A 15,855-nucleotide genomic window follows, 5' to 3' on the forward strand; every position below is an offset into this window, starting at 1 on the left:
ATAGAGATCGATAGAGATCGATAGAGATCGATAGAGATCGATAGAGATCGATAGAGATCGATAGAGATCGATAGAGATCGATAGAGATCGATAGAGATCGATAGAGATCGATAGAGATCGATAGAGATCGATAGAGATCGATAGAGATCGATAGAGATCGATAGAGATCGATAGAGATCGATAGAGATCGATAGAGATCGATAGAGATCGATAGAGATCGATAGAGATCGATAGAGATCGATAGAGATCGATAGAGATCGATAGAGATCGATAGAGATCGATAGAGATCGATAGAGATCGATAGAGATCGATAGAGATCGATAGAGATCGATAGAGATAGAGATCGATAGAGATCGATAGAGATAGAGATAGAGATAGAGATAGAGATAGAGATAGAGATAGAGATAGAGATAGAGATCGATAGAGATAGAGATAGAGATAGAGATCGATAGAGATAGAGATAGAGATAGAGATCGATAGAGATAGAGATAGAGATAGAGATAGAGATAGAGATAGAGATAGAGATAGAGATAGAGATAGAGATAGAGATAGAGATAGAGATAGAGATAGAGATAGAGATAGAGATAGAGATGTTGTTGTGTGTAGTTACCAAGTGTTTGTGTAGGGGCTGTACATGTTCTGGGTGTTGTCTGGGTGTGACGGGGGGTGAGAGCGGTGTTGTATGTGTGTTGCGTTGTTTGTGGAGCGCTGTGTGTCGCGCGGTTTGTGTGTGTGTGGTGTGTTTTGGGGGGAGGTATGTTTTGTGCAATGTGTGTGTTGTGCGGTATGTGCGTATATTTGTGTGTGCCGCGGTGTTTGTGTGTTGGGTGCTGTGTGTGCGCAGCGTTGTCTGTGTGTGTGGGTGTCTGTGTAGGGCAGTTGTTTGTGGTTCCCAGTGTGTGTGTGTGGTGTGTGGTGTGTTGTGCAGTGCGCGCGCGCGTGTGTGTGTGTGTGTGTGTGTGTGTGTGTGTGTTTTGGGGGGAGGTGCGCACTCCCAAACGTGCTCCATCCCCCATGCAGCGCACTCCCCATCGTGCTCCATCCCCCATGCAGCGCACTCCCCATCGTGCTCCATCCCCTATGCTGCGCACTCCCCATCGTGCTCCATCTCCCATGCTGCGCACTCCCAAACGTGCTCCATCCGCCATGCTGCGCACTCCCAAACGTGCTCCATCCGCCATGCTGCGCACTCCCAAACGTGCTCCATCCGCCATACTCCGCACTCCCCATCGTGCTCCATCCCCCATGCAGCGCACTCCCCATCGTGCTCCATCCCCTATGCTGCGCACCCCCTATCGTGCTCCATCTCCCATGCTGCGCACTCCCAAACGTGCTCCACCCGCCATGCTGCGCACTCCCAAACGTGCTCCATCCCCCATGCTGTGAACTCCCCATCGTGCTCCATCCCCGATGCTGCGCACCCCCCATCGTGCTCCATCCCCCATGCTGCACCAGCATCAGCCTCTCTGCCCCCAGCATCAGCCTCTCTGCCCCCAGCATCAGCCTCTCTGCCCCCAGCATCAGCCTCTCTCCTCCCAGCATCAGCCTCTCTCCTCCCAGCATCAGCCTCTCTCCTCCCAGCATCAGCCTCTCTCCTCCCAGCATCAGCCTCTCTCCTCCCAGCATCAGCCTCTCTCATCCTAGCATGAGCCTCTCTCCTCCCAGCATCAGCCTCTCCTCTCTGTCCCCAGCATCAGCCTCTCTCCTCCCAGCCTTCCCCAGCATCAGCCTCTCTCCTCCCAGCCTCCCTCCTCCCACCCTCCCCCAGCATCAGCCTCCCTCTACCAGCCTCCCCCAGCATCAGCCTCCCCCAGCATCAGCTTCTCTTCTCTCAGCCTACCTCTCCCAGCCTCCCTCCTCCCAGCCTCCCTCAGCATCAGCCTCCCTCTCCCAGCCTCCCCAAGCATCAGCCTCCACCAGCATCAGACTCTCTCCTTCCAGCCTCCCCCAGCATCAGCCTCCGCCAGCATCAGCCTCTTTCCTTCCAGCCTCCTCCAGCATCAGCCTCCCTCTCCCAGCCTTCCCCAGGTTCAGCCTCTCTCCTCCCAGCCTCCGTCCTCCCAGCCTTCCCTAGCATTAGCTTTCCCCTCCCAGCCTCCCTCAGCATCAGCCTTCCCCAGCATCAGCCTCTCTCCTCCCAGCCTCAGCCTCTCTCCTTCCAGCCTCCCCCAGCATCAGCCTCTCTCCTTCCAGCTTCCCTCAGCATCAGCCTCCCCTTCCCAGCCTTCCCGAGGATCAGCCTCTCTCCTCCCAGCCTCCTTCCTCCCAGCCTCCCTCAGCATCAGCCTTCCGCTCCCAGTCTCCCCCAGCATCAGCCTCCCCAAGCATCAGCCTCCACCAGCATCAGCCTCTCTCCTTCCAGCCTCCCCCAGCATCAGCCTCCCCTTCCCAGCCTTCCCTAGGTTCAGCCTCTCTCCTCCCAGCCTCCTTCCTCCCAGCCTCCTTCCTCCCAGCCTCCTTCCTCCCAGCCTCCTTCCTCCCAGCCTCCTTCCTCCCAGCCTCCTTCCTCCCAGCCTCCTTCCTCCCAGCCTCCTTCCTCCCAGCCTCCTTCCTCCCAGCCTCCTTCCTCCCAGCCTCCTTCCTCCCAGCCTCCTTCCTCCCAGCCTCCTTCCTCCCAGCCTCCTTCCTCCCAGCCTCCCCCTCCCAGCCTCCCTCAGCATCAGCCTTCCGCTCCCAGCCTCCCCCAGCATCAGCCTCCCCCAGCATCAGCCTCCCCCAGCATCAGCCTCCCCAAGCATCAGCCTCCCCAAGCATCAGCCTCCCCAAGCATCAGCCTCCCCAAGCATCAGCCTCCCCAAGCATCAGCCTCCACCAGCATCAGCCTCTTTCCTTCCAGCCTCCCCCAGCATCAGCCTCCATCAGCATCAGCCTCCCGTTCCCAGCCTTCCCCAGGATCAGCCTCTCTCCCCCAGCCTCCTTCCTCCCAGCCTCCCTCAGCATCAGCCTTCCCCTCCCAGTCTCCCCCAGCATCAGCCTCCCCAAGCATCAGCCTCCACCAGCATTAGCCTCTCTCCTTCCAGCCTCCCCCAGCATCAGCCTCCCCAAGCATCAGCCTCCACCAGCATCAGCCTCCCTCGTCCCAGCCTCCCCCAGCATCAGCCTCCCCCTCCCAGCCTCCCCCATCATCAGCCTCTCTCCTCCCAGCCTTCCCCATGATCAGCCTCTCTGCTCCCAGCCTCCTCCAGCACGCCGTGCTCCTCTGCCGACACTCACACACCCGATCGCATCCACTCACACACACCCGATCGCATCCACTCACACACACCCGATCGCATCCACTCACACACACACCCGATCGCATCCACTCACACACACCCGATCGCATCCACTCACACACACCCGATCGCATCCACTCACACACACCCGATCGCATCCACTCACACACACCCGATCGCATCCACTCACACACACAGACACTGACGATATCGCACATACGCGCTGATACTCACAACATCCGGACATACCACATGCCTCTGGCCATGTGATCCTCCGTCAGGTCCTGGAAGATCACAACAGCACAGTATCGAGGCCGAGAAGCAAGCGATATCGCCGGATGCTGTGAGTATGTGGATGCGATGTGTGTGTGAGTGTGTGGATGCGATGTGTGTGCGATGTGTGTGCGATGTGTGTGCGATGTGTGTGCGATGTGTGTGCGATGTGTGTGCGATGTGTGTGCGATGTGTGTGCGATGTGTGTGCGATGTGTGTGCGATGTGTGTGCGATGTGTGTGCGATGTGTGTGCGATGTGTGTGCGATGTGTGTGCGATGTGTGTGCGATGTGTGTGCGATGTGTGTGCGAGGGTGAGTGCGATCTGATGTGTGTGTGTATGCGTGTGTGTGTGCTGTTATGTTTGTGCGTGTGGAAGTCCCGCCGCTGCAATACCTTTATTTACTGGTAACTATGCAAGCATGGTTACCAGCGCAACACGTCCCCCGCTCGCACGGGAGCCAACACCAGCATACGGCGGCGGCGTACGCTGATGTGGGCTCCCGTTGGTGAGGGGGGAAAGGGGGGGGGAGGAGTACAGTACTCACCTGGGATTCGTGGCTCCGTGACCGTGTCAGTTCAGCAATGGGGGGGGGGGGGGCGAGAGCTAACGTCTATTGCGTGAGGGGGGCGGGGCGTGGCGTGGGCGAGTTGCCAATGCCTGCAGGGTGCCGGGGCGAGAGGCCAATCTGTGGGGGGGGGCAGAGCCTGGGCGAGCGGCTGGCCAATCCGTGTGGGGGCGCAGCCGGGGCGAGAGGCCAATCCGTGTGGGGGGGCGGGGCCATGGCGAACCCAGCGGCCAATCAGCTTTGTGTCACCGTAAGGACATGTCACGGTGACACAATTTTGGAGCATGACAGACAGACAGACAGAATAAGGCAATTATATATATAGATAAGAAACTTAGACTGTCAGCCCAGCCGACACATGAAAAACTTAAATACTACTGTCCCTTCTGTCCTCTGTAGCTCACTTGTCGTCATCTTCATCATCATCTTCTTCTTTGTTCCTATTCATAATCTAGAAAAGAAAAACAAGCTTTCCTGCTTTTATTGGGTCCCAACCGATTTCTCAATTTAGAATGAATGAGTCCAAAGGAAGAGAATATTCTTTCAATGCCTGCAGAAGAAGCTACTGCTGTTAAAAGTGAAATCATTACTTGAACAGTCTCTAAATCCAAGCGCTTAAGTGACTTCCACCAGTTTACTGGTGTGACCTTCCTTAAAATATCTTCAGCAAACATATATTTCTTGAATGGTTCCCCCTTAGTTTAAAGATGGATGATTGCTGGATACCCATGTCATAGCTAACTCCTCTTCCTCAGCACTTAGGTTTTGACCCTGATATTGGATATTGACAATATTTGCCAAAAAATGAGCTGGAGTCAGTGCTTGTCCCATTCATTTGTTTACTGCTTGTAATTTAATTCTGTCCATGTGTAGTTCTGTTTTTAAGTGTTCACTCAGTTCCTTCCAAATTTCAACAGCATCCGCAATAAAACAGCTATTTTTCTGTATTTTGTTTAAAGCTTGAGAGATGGGTTTCAGGAAGCTCAGCATATGTTCAACATTTCTCTTAAGCCCAATGTTGAGGATTTTGGCCGTGACAGTGCCATCTATTTTATCTCGATTTTCTTCACAAAGTGTCATCAGAATAGGCCAGTTTTTTTATATACTGCTCAAAACAGTCCACCACAGAGTTCCATCTAACATCTTGTGGGAGCGTTAGCTTGGTTCCACCCATCCTTTTCAGAGCTGCTGCAGCAAAATGATTATTACGGAAGTATTTAGCAATTTCAACAACATTAGCCTTTATTTCTGGAACACTTAAGTCTTTGGCTAAGAGGTGCAGCAAATGAGCACTGCAACCATATGTTATTAGCAGCTTTGTATTCCCTCCCTGCTCTTCTAAATCTCTTCTCATCTTGGATACGTTTGCAGCATTGTCAGTGACCAAACTGCGTACTAGACATTTGAATTTTTGTTCACATGTCGTTATAGCTTTTACTGCCACTTCTTGTAAGTATTCTGCTGTGTGTGCATTTCCTGACGTATCAGTTGTTTGTGCAAGGAAGACTTTACCTTCTTCTGTTGTTATACAAGCACATACAATAGGATTATTGTGGACATTACTCCACCCATCAATACTTAGGTTAACAATTTTACCCTCCAGAGCTGTTGCACATTGCTCCATTTCTCTGTCATACACTTGATCCAGCAGTTTCCCTGCAACATCAGCTCTGCTGGGTGGACTGTATCCTGGTCTGTGACTGAACCATATTAATGAAATGTGGGTTCTCAGTCAGATGGAAAGAAGAGTTCGTTGCATAAATAAACTGGGCAATTTTTTCATCAATCAACTCTTTTTCTAATCTGCTAGTTCTTATCACAAACCTATCTATGGTGGTTCCAGGAGGTAAAGGTTTTTTCTTCCTTTTGGGTGATGGTGATATGTGGCTGTGGGTGTCTGATGATGCTGCTGCTAATGAAGCACTATCCTGGATAGATAACTCTGAAACTGTAGAACAGGATGATGGTGATCTTGGAGGTGGATAGTTTCCAGAATCCATGAATTCCCCTAAACAAAAAAAGTCAATGCTGTTATTTTATTGTTTATTATACAATTTCTGCTTATTGTACACAGCACATCACTGCCCCTGCCCCAAAAGGAATATTTGTTTTTCTTCATAACTGTACCAAATGACAGTAACATGCAGTAATAATAAGAAATAGAATTTTTCTCACACATGACAGTTCAGTCTTTAGAAATAGGATTCATTAAAAATGTTTACCAACCTGAAGATCCTGCCTGTTCAGAAGTGTTTCTTTGGTCATCTTCATCACCGCACTTCTCATGATGTTGCCTCATTCGCGCCACCAGGCCTTGCATCTTTGTTGCATCGTTTGCATTTTGCACGCATGCCTGTCTTACCGATAGGCGAAGGAGCTTCATTAAAATATTCCCAAACTGGGTCTCTTTTACGGCCTGCTGCCATTATAAGGAATGAATGTAATAAACCTCAGATCGTACACACAAACAGATCCAGACTTGTCTGTCTGTGGCTATGCTGCAGTATTGTGCTCAAAGTTTCACTTTCATTTTCTTGTCTGCTTGCCCTTCCTCACACTTAGATTCACATTCTTCTTGTGTTGTGCAGATCTATTCCACTCCAAACAATCAAACATATTGTCTAACTACTTGGACTTGGCACTGAAGGGGTTGATTCTGTATTCATAGGTTTGTAGAACAATAGGATTAAGGTCTTTTTCTCAACTCTGTTCATGTTGTAATATTTTTGCTGTGAAGAAGAGGCTGGGACCTCTGCGGAGTCAAATTCAGTTTTGAGAACTGCGTAAGTAAAGCGAGCGTCTGTGATAATATAGGAGAGAAACTGCCCACTAATCCTACAGAAACCTCTGGAAGAGCATGGCATTGTGAATGTTACACATATACAGCCTTTATTCTACTGAGTTAAACAACTCAGCTTTATCTCATGATGGAAGAACCTTTGGATGGTAAAATATTTTCCTCAAAAAGCAGTTTATTGAAAAAAATCCGATTTAAATCAAAAAAATCCGATATTATTTTTTATTTTTTTTTTAAAAAAAAAACATTGATTTTTATCCACCCTGGATCCTGATGATTTTTGAGATTTTTTTTTCGTGACATATTGTACTTCACGTTAGTGGTAAATTTAGGACAATATTTTTTGCATTTATTTGTAAAAATATTTGTAATTTGGCAAAAATTTTGAAAAGTTCACACTTTTTGAACTGATTTTTTTTTTTTTTATGCCTTTTTAAACCAGAGGGTTTTTTTTATTTTATATTTTATATTTTTTTTATTTATTATTATTATTATTATTATTATTATTAAATAAACTTTGGTTTTGAATGCCACATTTATACTTCCAAGAGAACAGGCTTCGGCTGCAGATCTAACACGCTGCGTGTGTAGTCAATGATTATAAAGCTGGTGCCACTTTATTGGGCAGAATACTACCACTCTGTGTGAACATGGCCGAGAGCTGCAGCAGCGCTAATAAGCAAATAAATAAAATAGTTGTAAACCGCTTTTAATACTTCAGCCTTTCAGATATTGCTTTCCCGGGTAGTCTTCCTACATACAGAACACGCCTAGCTCTGACACTTCCTGATAGATGTGGGTGTGTGGCTCGGATGTCGTACCTTGGACCAATTACTGCCGATAATCCATAAAGGAACCTGGGTCAGTTGTGATAATCTGTGGGAAAGTTCATTCTGTGACTTCACTTTCAGTAGAAATGTGAACATAGGTATTTGGACATGTGAAGGTTGAGCCCCTTCCTGGTATCGCCCGGTACATCTTATCTGGCTCGCTAAATATCCAGATTTATACATTTACACTCTCTTCATTTTCAGTCTGATCAAAAGTTGTTTCTTCTTGAAATTCTTTGTATTATCCACAATTTTTACCATTTTTACATTTAAGATAAAATGTCCTTACTGTTTGTTGCAATTATCTTTGCTGTTGGAAGTCGGCATCAAAAGTGAATGTGCACAAGCCCAAAGCCAGCGTATGGTACTGACTACCGGTAATGGCAGGCATTTTAAATTTAGTTTGTGTTTTGACCTTATGGCTAAAAATTGTGGAAGAAAAGCTATTCTATGTCTGGGCAATATATAAATATTTTAATTTATTTTTTTACCTGGTCTCTAATGCATCTCTTTCATTTCCACAGATCTGGAGTGGAAAATCATATATGTGGGTTCAGCAGAAAGTGAAGAATATGACCAGGTCTTGGATTCGGTGTTAGTGGGTCCGGTCCCTGCCGGGCGCCACATGTTTGTTTTTCAGGTAAGCAAACAGTTTGTCAGGAGAAAAACAAGCGAAGAGGCAGCACCCCTAAAGGGAAGACATCACCCGAAAATGACCTAATGTTTCAAACCCACTTTGTCGTTATAAAAACACCACCAGCTTTTTCTCCCTCCACTTTACTCTTGGCTTTCAGTACAATATGTTCAGTTTGGGAATCAGGGCTGTGGAGTCGGTGTCGGTGTTCATTTTGGTGGAGTCGGTATAAAATGGACCGACTCCTAAAATATATTATAAATTGGGGACAGGAGTTCAATGCAGAATGTGCTGAATATTTTTTCATAGGAATTTGGGAAAGTTATGAAATGTCCTGTAAATGGCTGTTCTATTCCTGATCTAAGGCTGCATTCACACACAGCGTTTTTTGAGGATACGTTTGTCAGCTGCAAAAGCAGATCAGCTTTTTAAAAAACCACATCACTTGAATGTTTTTTTGAGCTCATGAATAATGTTTTCAATAGCAAAAGCAGATTCGAAAAACGCCACACAAACTGACATGCTCATTCTTTGTGAGGATCTGTTTTTGAGCCCAAAAACGGATCCTCACAAAACGATACGTCTGAATGTCCTATCTTGAAACCTATTGCCTTTGCTGGGATGTCCAGAGTCACTGCATTTCACTGAATTATTTTGCCAACAATGTTCGATATGTTTGTGACAAGAAAGAAATTGTTACCAAGACACTGCCAGTAAAAGATACTAAAGCTCATCACACCAGCCAGTTTTTCCAGGCCTTGGTGGAAAAAGTTCTGCAAGATTCCAAACTCAAAAAAGAACAGGTTCTTGCTATTGTAATGGACAATGCTTCAAACATAAGTACAATTAAACTGATGAATATGAGTAATGAACAACAGAAGAAAATTTAGGATTCAGTATGTGTGAGATGAAGGGCCACAGTGCTGTTCATGTAACTGAGGAACAAGCAGATATTACAACAAAACCGCAAAATGATACTTAAGAATTAGATTATCTTGTTGAAGCTGCTTCAAAACACTTTGATATTCATCACATGCGCTGTGTTGTGCACACGCTGCAGCTGGCAATAAGAGAGAGTCTGCAAGAGGGATATGCTGGAAATCTGATTGGAAAAGTGAGGAAATTTGTTATTGCTGCTAGAACCCCTAAAATTAATTCCATCTTGAAGAGACGTGCTGGGAAAGGGTCAATTGTTGATCAAGCCACTCGGTGAGGCAAAACTTATTTAATGATTGAGCGATTGCTTGAACTAAAATAATTTCTGATAGATTTGGTGAAGCCTCAGGTAACCCTAAATGAAGTTCAATGGACACAGGTGGCTGAATTGAAGGAATTGCTTAATCACCCATTTACCGTGACTAAAAAATTACAAGCTGAGGATTTAACTCCTGGCATTTTCATAAGGGAGTGGAAGAACTTGCTATTTTGCCTGTCCCAAAGAGGAGGTTTAATCGCAGATGGCATTTCTGCTTCAATGAAATGGAGAGAGATTCGCCTATTGGAAAATAATTCTTCTGGCAGCTGTTTTATGTGGACCCAAGTCATCGTATACTGCTTGATGATCAACAGCTTACTAAAGGAAAAGAAGCTCTGACTGAGGTAGCCGTTAGGATGAGTGGCCTACAGGACTTACAGGTGCAGGAAGACTTGGGTCCTGACAGTGCTACTGCTGCCATATCTTCATGCTCATCAGATGAGGAGTTTAACTTTGACAAGTATTTGGATGACATGGAGCAGGCAAAGCGTTGGCGCAAGGAAAAAGATTTCACTCGTCTCCTACAGCAGCAGATTGACCAGATTTCAGCAAAAAATTTTTACTTGCTCTCAAATAGAAAAATTCAACTGTTCATCAAAACTGACTGTGCATGAGGCAATTCCTTTAAGGCCCCATCACACACAGAGATAAATCTTTGGCAGATCTGTGGTTGCAGTGAAATCATGGACATATTTCTCCATTTGTACACAGCCACAAACCTGGCACTGATTGTCCACAATTTCACTGCAACCACAGATCTCCCGCAGATTTATCAGTGTGTGTGACAGGGCCTTTATACCCGGAAATTGTTAGAGATGTTGCCCATGTGGTTACGGCTTTGCCTCCAACCCAAGTTAGTGTAGAGAGGTTGTTCTCTAGCCTTAAAATCATAAAGGTCAGATTTGAGGTCATCTATGAAGGAGGATCTTATGGAGGCAATTCTATTTCTTAAAACAAATTCATAGACTGCACAAATGTTATTTCTTCATCGTTCCTTATGGGAGACCCAGACCATGGGTGTATAGCTTCTGCCTCCGGAGGACACACAAAGTACTACACTAAAAGTGTAGCTCCTCCCTCCGAGCATATACACCCCCTGGATGACAAATCCAACCAGTTCAATGCTTTGTGTTCAGGAGGTCACACACACACATGCATTCTCATCTGAATTTTGATTTTTGGTTTTTGATTTCAAAGATTTGGAAGAAAAGCGGGTCCAATCTGGACTCCCGGCATGTCCCTTCTCACCCCACTGTGTCGGCGGTGTTGTTAAGGTTGATTTCAAGGCTGGAGCCTTCACATGCCGCGCTCCTTCACCATCCCCTGAGGCTCTGGCTTGAAGTGGGAGCCATCACGGTTCTCACTGCTTTGCAGGAGACCGGTCTCCATCCGCAGCCCTTTCAGGTTCCTGCCGGACGGAGCGCTCATCCCCCAGGGACCTGGCCCTGCGTCTCATAAGCTAAGTATTGAGACGTTATTCAGGGGTCCCTTGTACATTTATTGTGGGGAGAGTGTGTTTTGTTCACTTTGCTGTGATTTCCGGCCGGTTCTCTGTTTTTTTCCTGAGAACCGCGCCGAGGGTGCCTGCTCGTCGGCCGCATAGAAAAATCTAGGCCCCGGCTTCAGATGCGGCCTAGTTTCGTTTTCAGTGCCCCTGCATGTCAGTCATGCAGGGGAACAGTGCGGCGCCGCCCACCGGCCGTTCAGCAGAGGGGAGGACACTCCTCTCTGAGGAGATGTTTCCCTCCCCTGTATTTCTCCTTGGCCCTCCGGTTCCCGCTCCTGGACTAAACCCCGCCCCCCCTCCTCACTCCGGCGCCATTTTATCAGCGTTCACACACTGATCGGCGCTGGCTGCTGCAGCTTCTGCATCTGTCTGGGGGTCCGAGCTGTGGAATCCGGAGGGCACACAAAAAGCGGTCTGGTAAGCCACAACCTCTGGTTGTGGACTTTATTATACACTCTCTGGGGGTCATTCTGAAGGAGTGTGTTCTTTACTGCAGAGCCTCCACCTCAGCAGCATGTCTCTCACTAGGAGCAAGGCTTTACTCTATATGCACTGCATGTAAGCTCATGCTGCCTGAACCGAGCACATATCCACATTGTGATGCCTGCTCTAACATGGTGGTGCCTCAGCCTGGAGTCTCCCCAGGGGTCTCTCCGACTGTTCCAGCCCCGGTGGCTGAACCCCCGGCTTGGGTAGCATCGTTTTCTAAAGCTATCTCCCAGTCCTTTGCCGACTCCATGGGACAGCTGTCCCGGACTCTGCTGACCATGCATCAGCCCCCTTCTCAGAGCGCCTCTGCTGTTCCAACTCGCTCTGCAGAGCTCACAGAGGATTTTTTCTGTTCCCGGACCCCGTCCTCCTAAACGGAGACGCAGGGACTCTTCTCCCTCCTCGTCCCACGGCTCTGATTCACGAGCTGAATTGCAGGGCGAGGAGGATGCCTTTTACTGTGGGCTCGGACGCTACCTCTATGTACCCCATTGATCTATCCAAGGGTGATGCGGATGTTAGTGACTTGATTGCGTCCATTAACTCCGTACTGAACCTCAATCCACCAGTGTCAGAGGAACAAGCCTCTCTGGTAGAAAAACACCAGTTTACCTCACCTAAGAGAGCAAGGAGTATGTTTTTTTTAACCACTCCAGTTTTCAGGCCACTGTGACCAAGCCCAGGGCCTGTCCTGACAAACGCTTCCCAAAGCGTAGTTCTGATGACCGTTTTCCCTTTCCACCAGAAGTGGTCAAGGAGTGGGCTCAGTCACCAAAGGTGGATCCTCCGGTGTCTAGAATCTCAGCCCGGACAGTTATATCTGTGGCCGATGGCACCTCACTTAAGGATCCCACTGACCGCCAGGTTGACCTTCTGGCCAAATCTGTATATGAGGCGGCAGGGGCCTCGTTCTCCCCGTCCTTTGCAGCAGTGTGGGCTCTTAAGGCAGTCTCTGCTTCTCTGGCGGAGATACATTCCCTCGCCAGGGACTCTATACCCGAAATGGTTGCCTTAACTTCCCAGGCTTCGGCTTTTTCATCCTATGCCATGTCTGCCATTCTGGAAGATTCTCACCGCACGGCGTTGGCTTCCGCTAATTCACTCGCGATCCGCAGGATCTTGTGGCTTCGAGAATGGAAAGCAGACGCTTCATCCAAGAAGTACCTTGCTGGGCTCCCCTTTGCTAGGTCCCGGCTGTTCGGTGAACAACTGGATGAAATTAAGGAAGCTACTGGCGGGAAGAGTACTTCCTTGCCACAAACTAAAACCAGGAAACCTGTCCAGGGCAGGAACCAGTCGAGGTTTCATTCCTTTCGTTCCTCTAACTGGTCATCCTCTAAGCCCTCAGCTTCGTCCACTAACTCAGCCAAGGATCGAAAACCCAGCTGGCGCGCGAAGCCGCGTCCTCAGAAGAACGGAGGAGCCGCTGCCACTAAGGCAGCCTCCTCTTGACTATCTGGCTGCGCCAGCAACGTCCTTGGTCGGTGGCAGGCTCTCCCGCTTTGGCGACGTGTGGTTTCAACACGTCTCCGATCAGTGGGTGCGGGATATCATCTCCCACGGCTACAGGATAGAATTTTCTTCCAGCCCGCCAAACAGATTTTTTCTGTCCACTCCCCCCTGCTCCAAATCCGCCGCCTTTTCACAGGCCGTGGCATCCTTGCAGGCCAACGGAGTAATTGTTCCGGTTCCCGCCCGGGAACGGTTCAGAGGTTTCTACTCAAACCTCTTCCTAGTCCCCAAGAAGGACTGTTCCTTCCGGCCCATCCTGGATCTCAAGCTTCTCAACAAGCATGTTCAGGTGCGGCACTTTCGCATGGAATCTCTGCGATCGGTCATTGCCTCAATGACCCAAGGAGATTTTCTAGCATCCATCGACATCAGAGATGTCTATCTGCATGTGCCAATTGCAGTTTCACACCAGCGTTGACTAAGTTTTGCAATCGGAGAGGAACATTTCCAATTCGTGGCTCTCCCCTTTGGGTTAGCCACGGCTCCTCGTGTATTCACCAAGGTCATGGCAGCAGTGGTTGCGGTTCTGCACCTCCAGGGGTTGGCAGTGATCCCTTACCTGGACGACCTTCTAGTCAAGGCTTCATCCAGTGCAGACTGTCAGCGGAGTGTCTCGCTCACTCTCGCCACGCTTGTTCATTTCGGGTGGCTTGTCAATCTGCCCAAGTCCACTCTGACCCCGACCCAGAAACTTACATACCTAGGGATGCAATTCGAGACTCTGCCGGCACTTGTGAAGCTGCCCTTAGTCAAACAGCAGTCCCTTCTTCTGGCGGTGCGTTCTCTGTTGAAGCCCCGTCGTCATTCCATCAGGCACCTCATGCAGGTGCTGGGTCAGATGGTGGCGTCAATGGAAGCGGTTCCCTTTGCCCAGTTCCATCTGCGTCCTCTGCAGCTGGACATTCTCCGCTTTTGGGACAAGCGGACCTCTTCTTTGCACAGGCTAGTGGCTCTGTCGCCACAGACCAGGAGCTCTCTTCAGTGTTGGCTTCGGCCCCTCTCACTGTCTCAGGGATGCTCCTTCCTGACCCCGTCCTGGGTGATCCTCACCACGGACGCCAGTCTCTCCGGCTGGGGAGCAGTATTTCTCCACCACCGAGCACAGGGCACTTGGACTCCGTCCGAATCAGCCCTCTCGATCAATGTGCTGGAAATCAGGGCTGTACTCCTAGCTCTCGTAGCCTTTCACCACCTGTTGGCCGGCAAGCACATTCGAGTCGAGTCGGACAACGCGACAGCAGTTGCCTACATCAATCACCAGGGCGGGACTCGCAGCCGCCTGGCGATGTTGGAGGTTCAACGCATCCTTCAGTGGACGGAGGACTCCAGGTCCACCATATCCGCAGTCCACATCCCAGGCGTAGAAAACTGGGAGGCAGATTATCTCAGCCGTCAAACCGTGGACAGCGGCGAGTGGGCCCTGCATCCGGCAGTGTTCCGGTCAATCTGCCGCAAGTGGGGCACTCCGGAAGTGGATCTAATGGCATCCCGGCACAACAACAAGGTCCCGGTTTACGTGGCTCGCTCCCACGATCCTCAGGCCTTGGCAGCGGACGCGCTGGTTCAAGATTGGTCTCAGTTCCGTCTGGCCTACGTGTTTCCCCCTCTAGCTCTCTTGCCCAGGGTCCTGCGCAAGATCAGAATGGAGGGCCGTCGGGTCATAATCATTGCTCCAGACTGGCCCAGGCGAGCCTGGTACCCAGACCTGCTCCGTCTGTCCGTAGAAATGCCGTGGCATCTCCCGGACCGCCCAGACCTTCTCTCTCAAGGTCCGTTTTTCCGCCAGAATTCTGCGGCTCTCAGATTGACGGCGTGGCTCTTGAGTCCTGGATCCTGACGGCTTCAGGCATTCCTTCCGAGGTCATCTCCACTATGACTCAGGCTCGGAAGTCTTCCTCGGCCAGGATTTACCACAGGACTTGGAAGATTTTCCTGTCCTGGTGTCGCTCTTCCGGCCATGCTCCTTGGCCGTTTTCTTTGCCAACCATCCTGTCCTTTCTACAGTCCGGTCTGCAGCTAGGACTATCCCTCAATTCCCTCAAGGGACAGGTCTCTGCTCTGTCAGTCTTGTTCCAGCGGCGTATTGCCCGACTGGCTCAGGTGCGCACCTTCATGCAGGGCGCATCTCACATCATTCCTCCTTACTGGCGGCCTTTGGATCCCTGGGACCTTTTAATCTGGTCCTCACGGCCTTACAGAAACCCCCCTTTGAGCCTCTTAGGGAGGTTTCTTTGTTTCGACTTTCACAGAAAGTGGTCTTTCTGGTGGCCATAACTTCTCTCAGGAGAGTCTCTGATTTGGCTGCGCTTTCTTCGGAGTCACCCTTTTTGGTTTTTCACCAAGACAAGGTGGTTCTCCGTCCGACTCCGGACTTTCTCCCTAAGGTGGTGTCTCCTTTCCACCTTAACCAGGACATTTCATTGCCTTCCCTTTGTCCGGCCCCTGTACATCGCTTTGAGAAAGCGTTGCATACCTTGGATTTGGTGCGGGCGCTCCGGATCGATGTGTCACGCACCGCCGCTCTTAGGCGGTGCACCTCTCTTTTTGTCCTAACCACGGGTCAGCGCAAGGGTCTCTCGGCTTCCAAACCGACCCTAGCTCGTTGGATTAGGTCGGCCATATCCGATGCCTACCAATGTTCTCAGGTGCCTCCACCGCCAGGGATTAAGGCGCACTCGACCAGAGCTGTCGGTGCCTCCTGGGCTTTCAGGCACCAGGCTACGGCTCAGCAAGTCTGTCAGGCTGCCACTTGGTCTAGTCTGCACACCTTTTCGA

At 49.6% G+C, this 15,855-nt stretch overlaps 1 protein-coding gene across 2 annotated transcripts in view; it reads left to right on the forward strand.

The window, feature by feature from the left end:
* LOC142301934 (histone chaperone asf1b) overlaps window positions 1-15,855 on the forward strand; it is a 55,515-nt gene that overhangs the window by 31,353 nt on the left and 8,307 nt on the right. For both annotated transcript variants that reach the window (XM_075342992.1, XM_075342991.1), the window contains exon 3: window positions 8,208-8,323. In XM_075342992.1, the coding sequence (XP_075199107.1) occupies window positions 8,208-8,323 (116 nt within the window). The remainder of the gene's footprint in view (window positions 1-8,207; window positions 8,324-15,855) is intronic.

Source organism: Anomaloglossus baeobatrachus, chromosome 4 (genome assembly GCF_048569485.1).
Source record: "Anomaloglossus baeobatrachus isolate aAnoBae1 chromosome 4, aAnoBae1.hap1, whole genome shotgun sequence".
In the NCBI taxonomy this organism is placed as follows: domain Eukaryota; kingdom Metazoa; phylum Chordata; class Amphibia; order Anura; family Aromobatidae; genus Anomaloglossus; species Anomaloglossus baeobatrachus.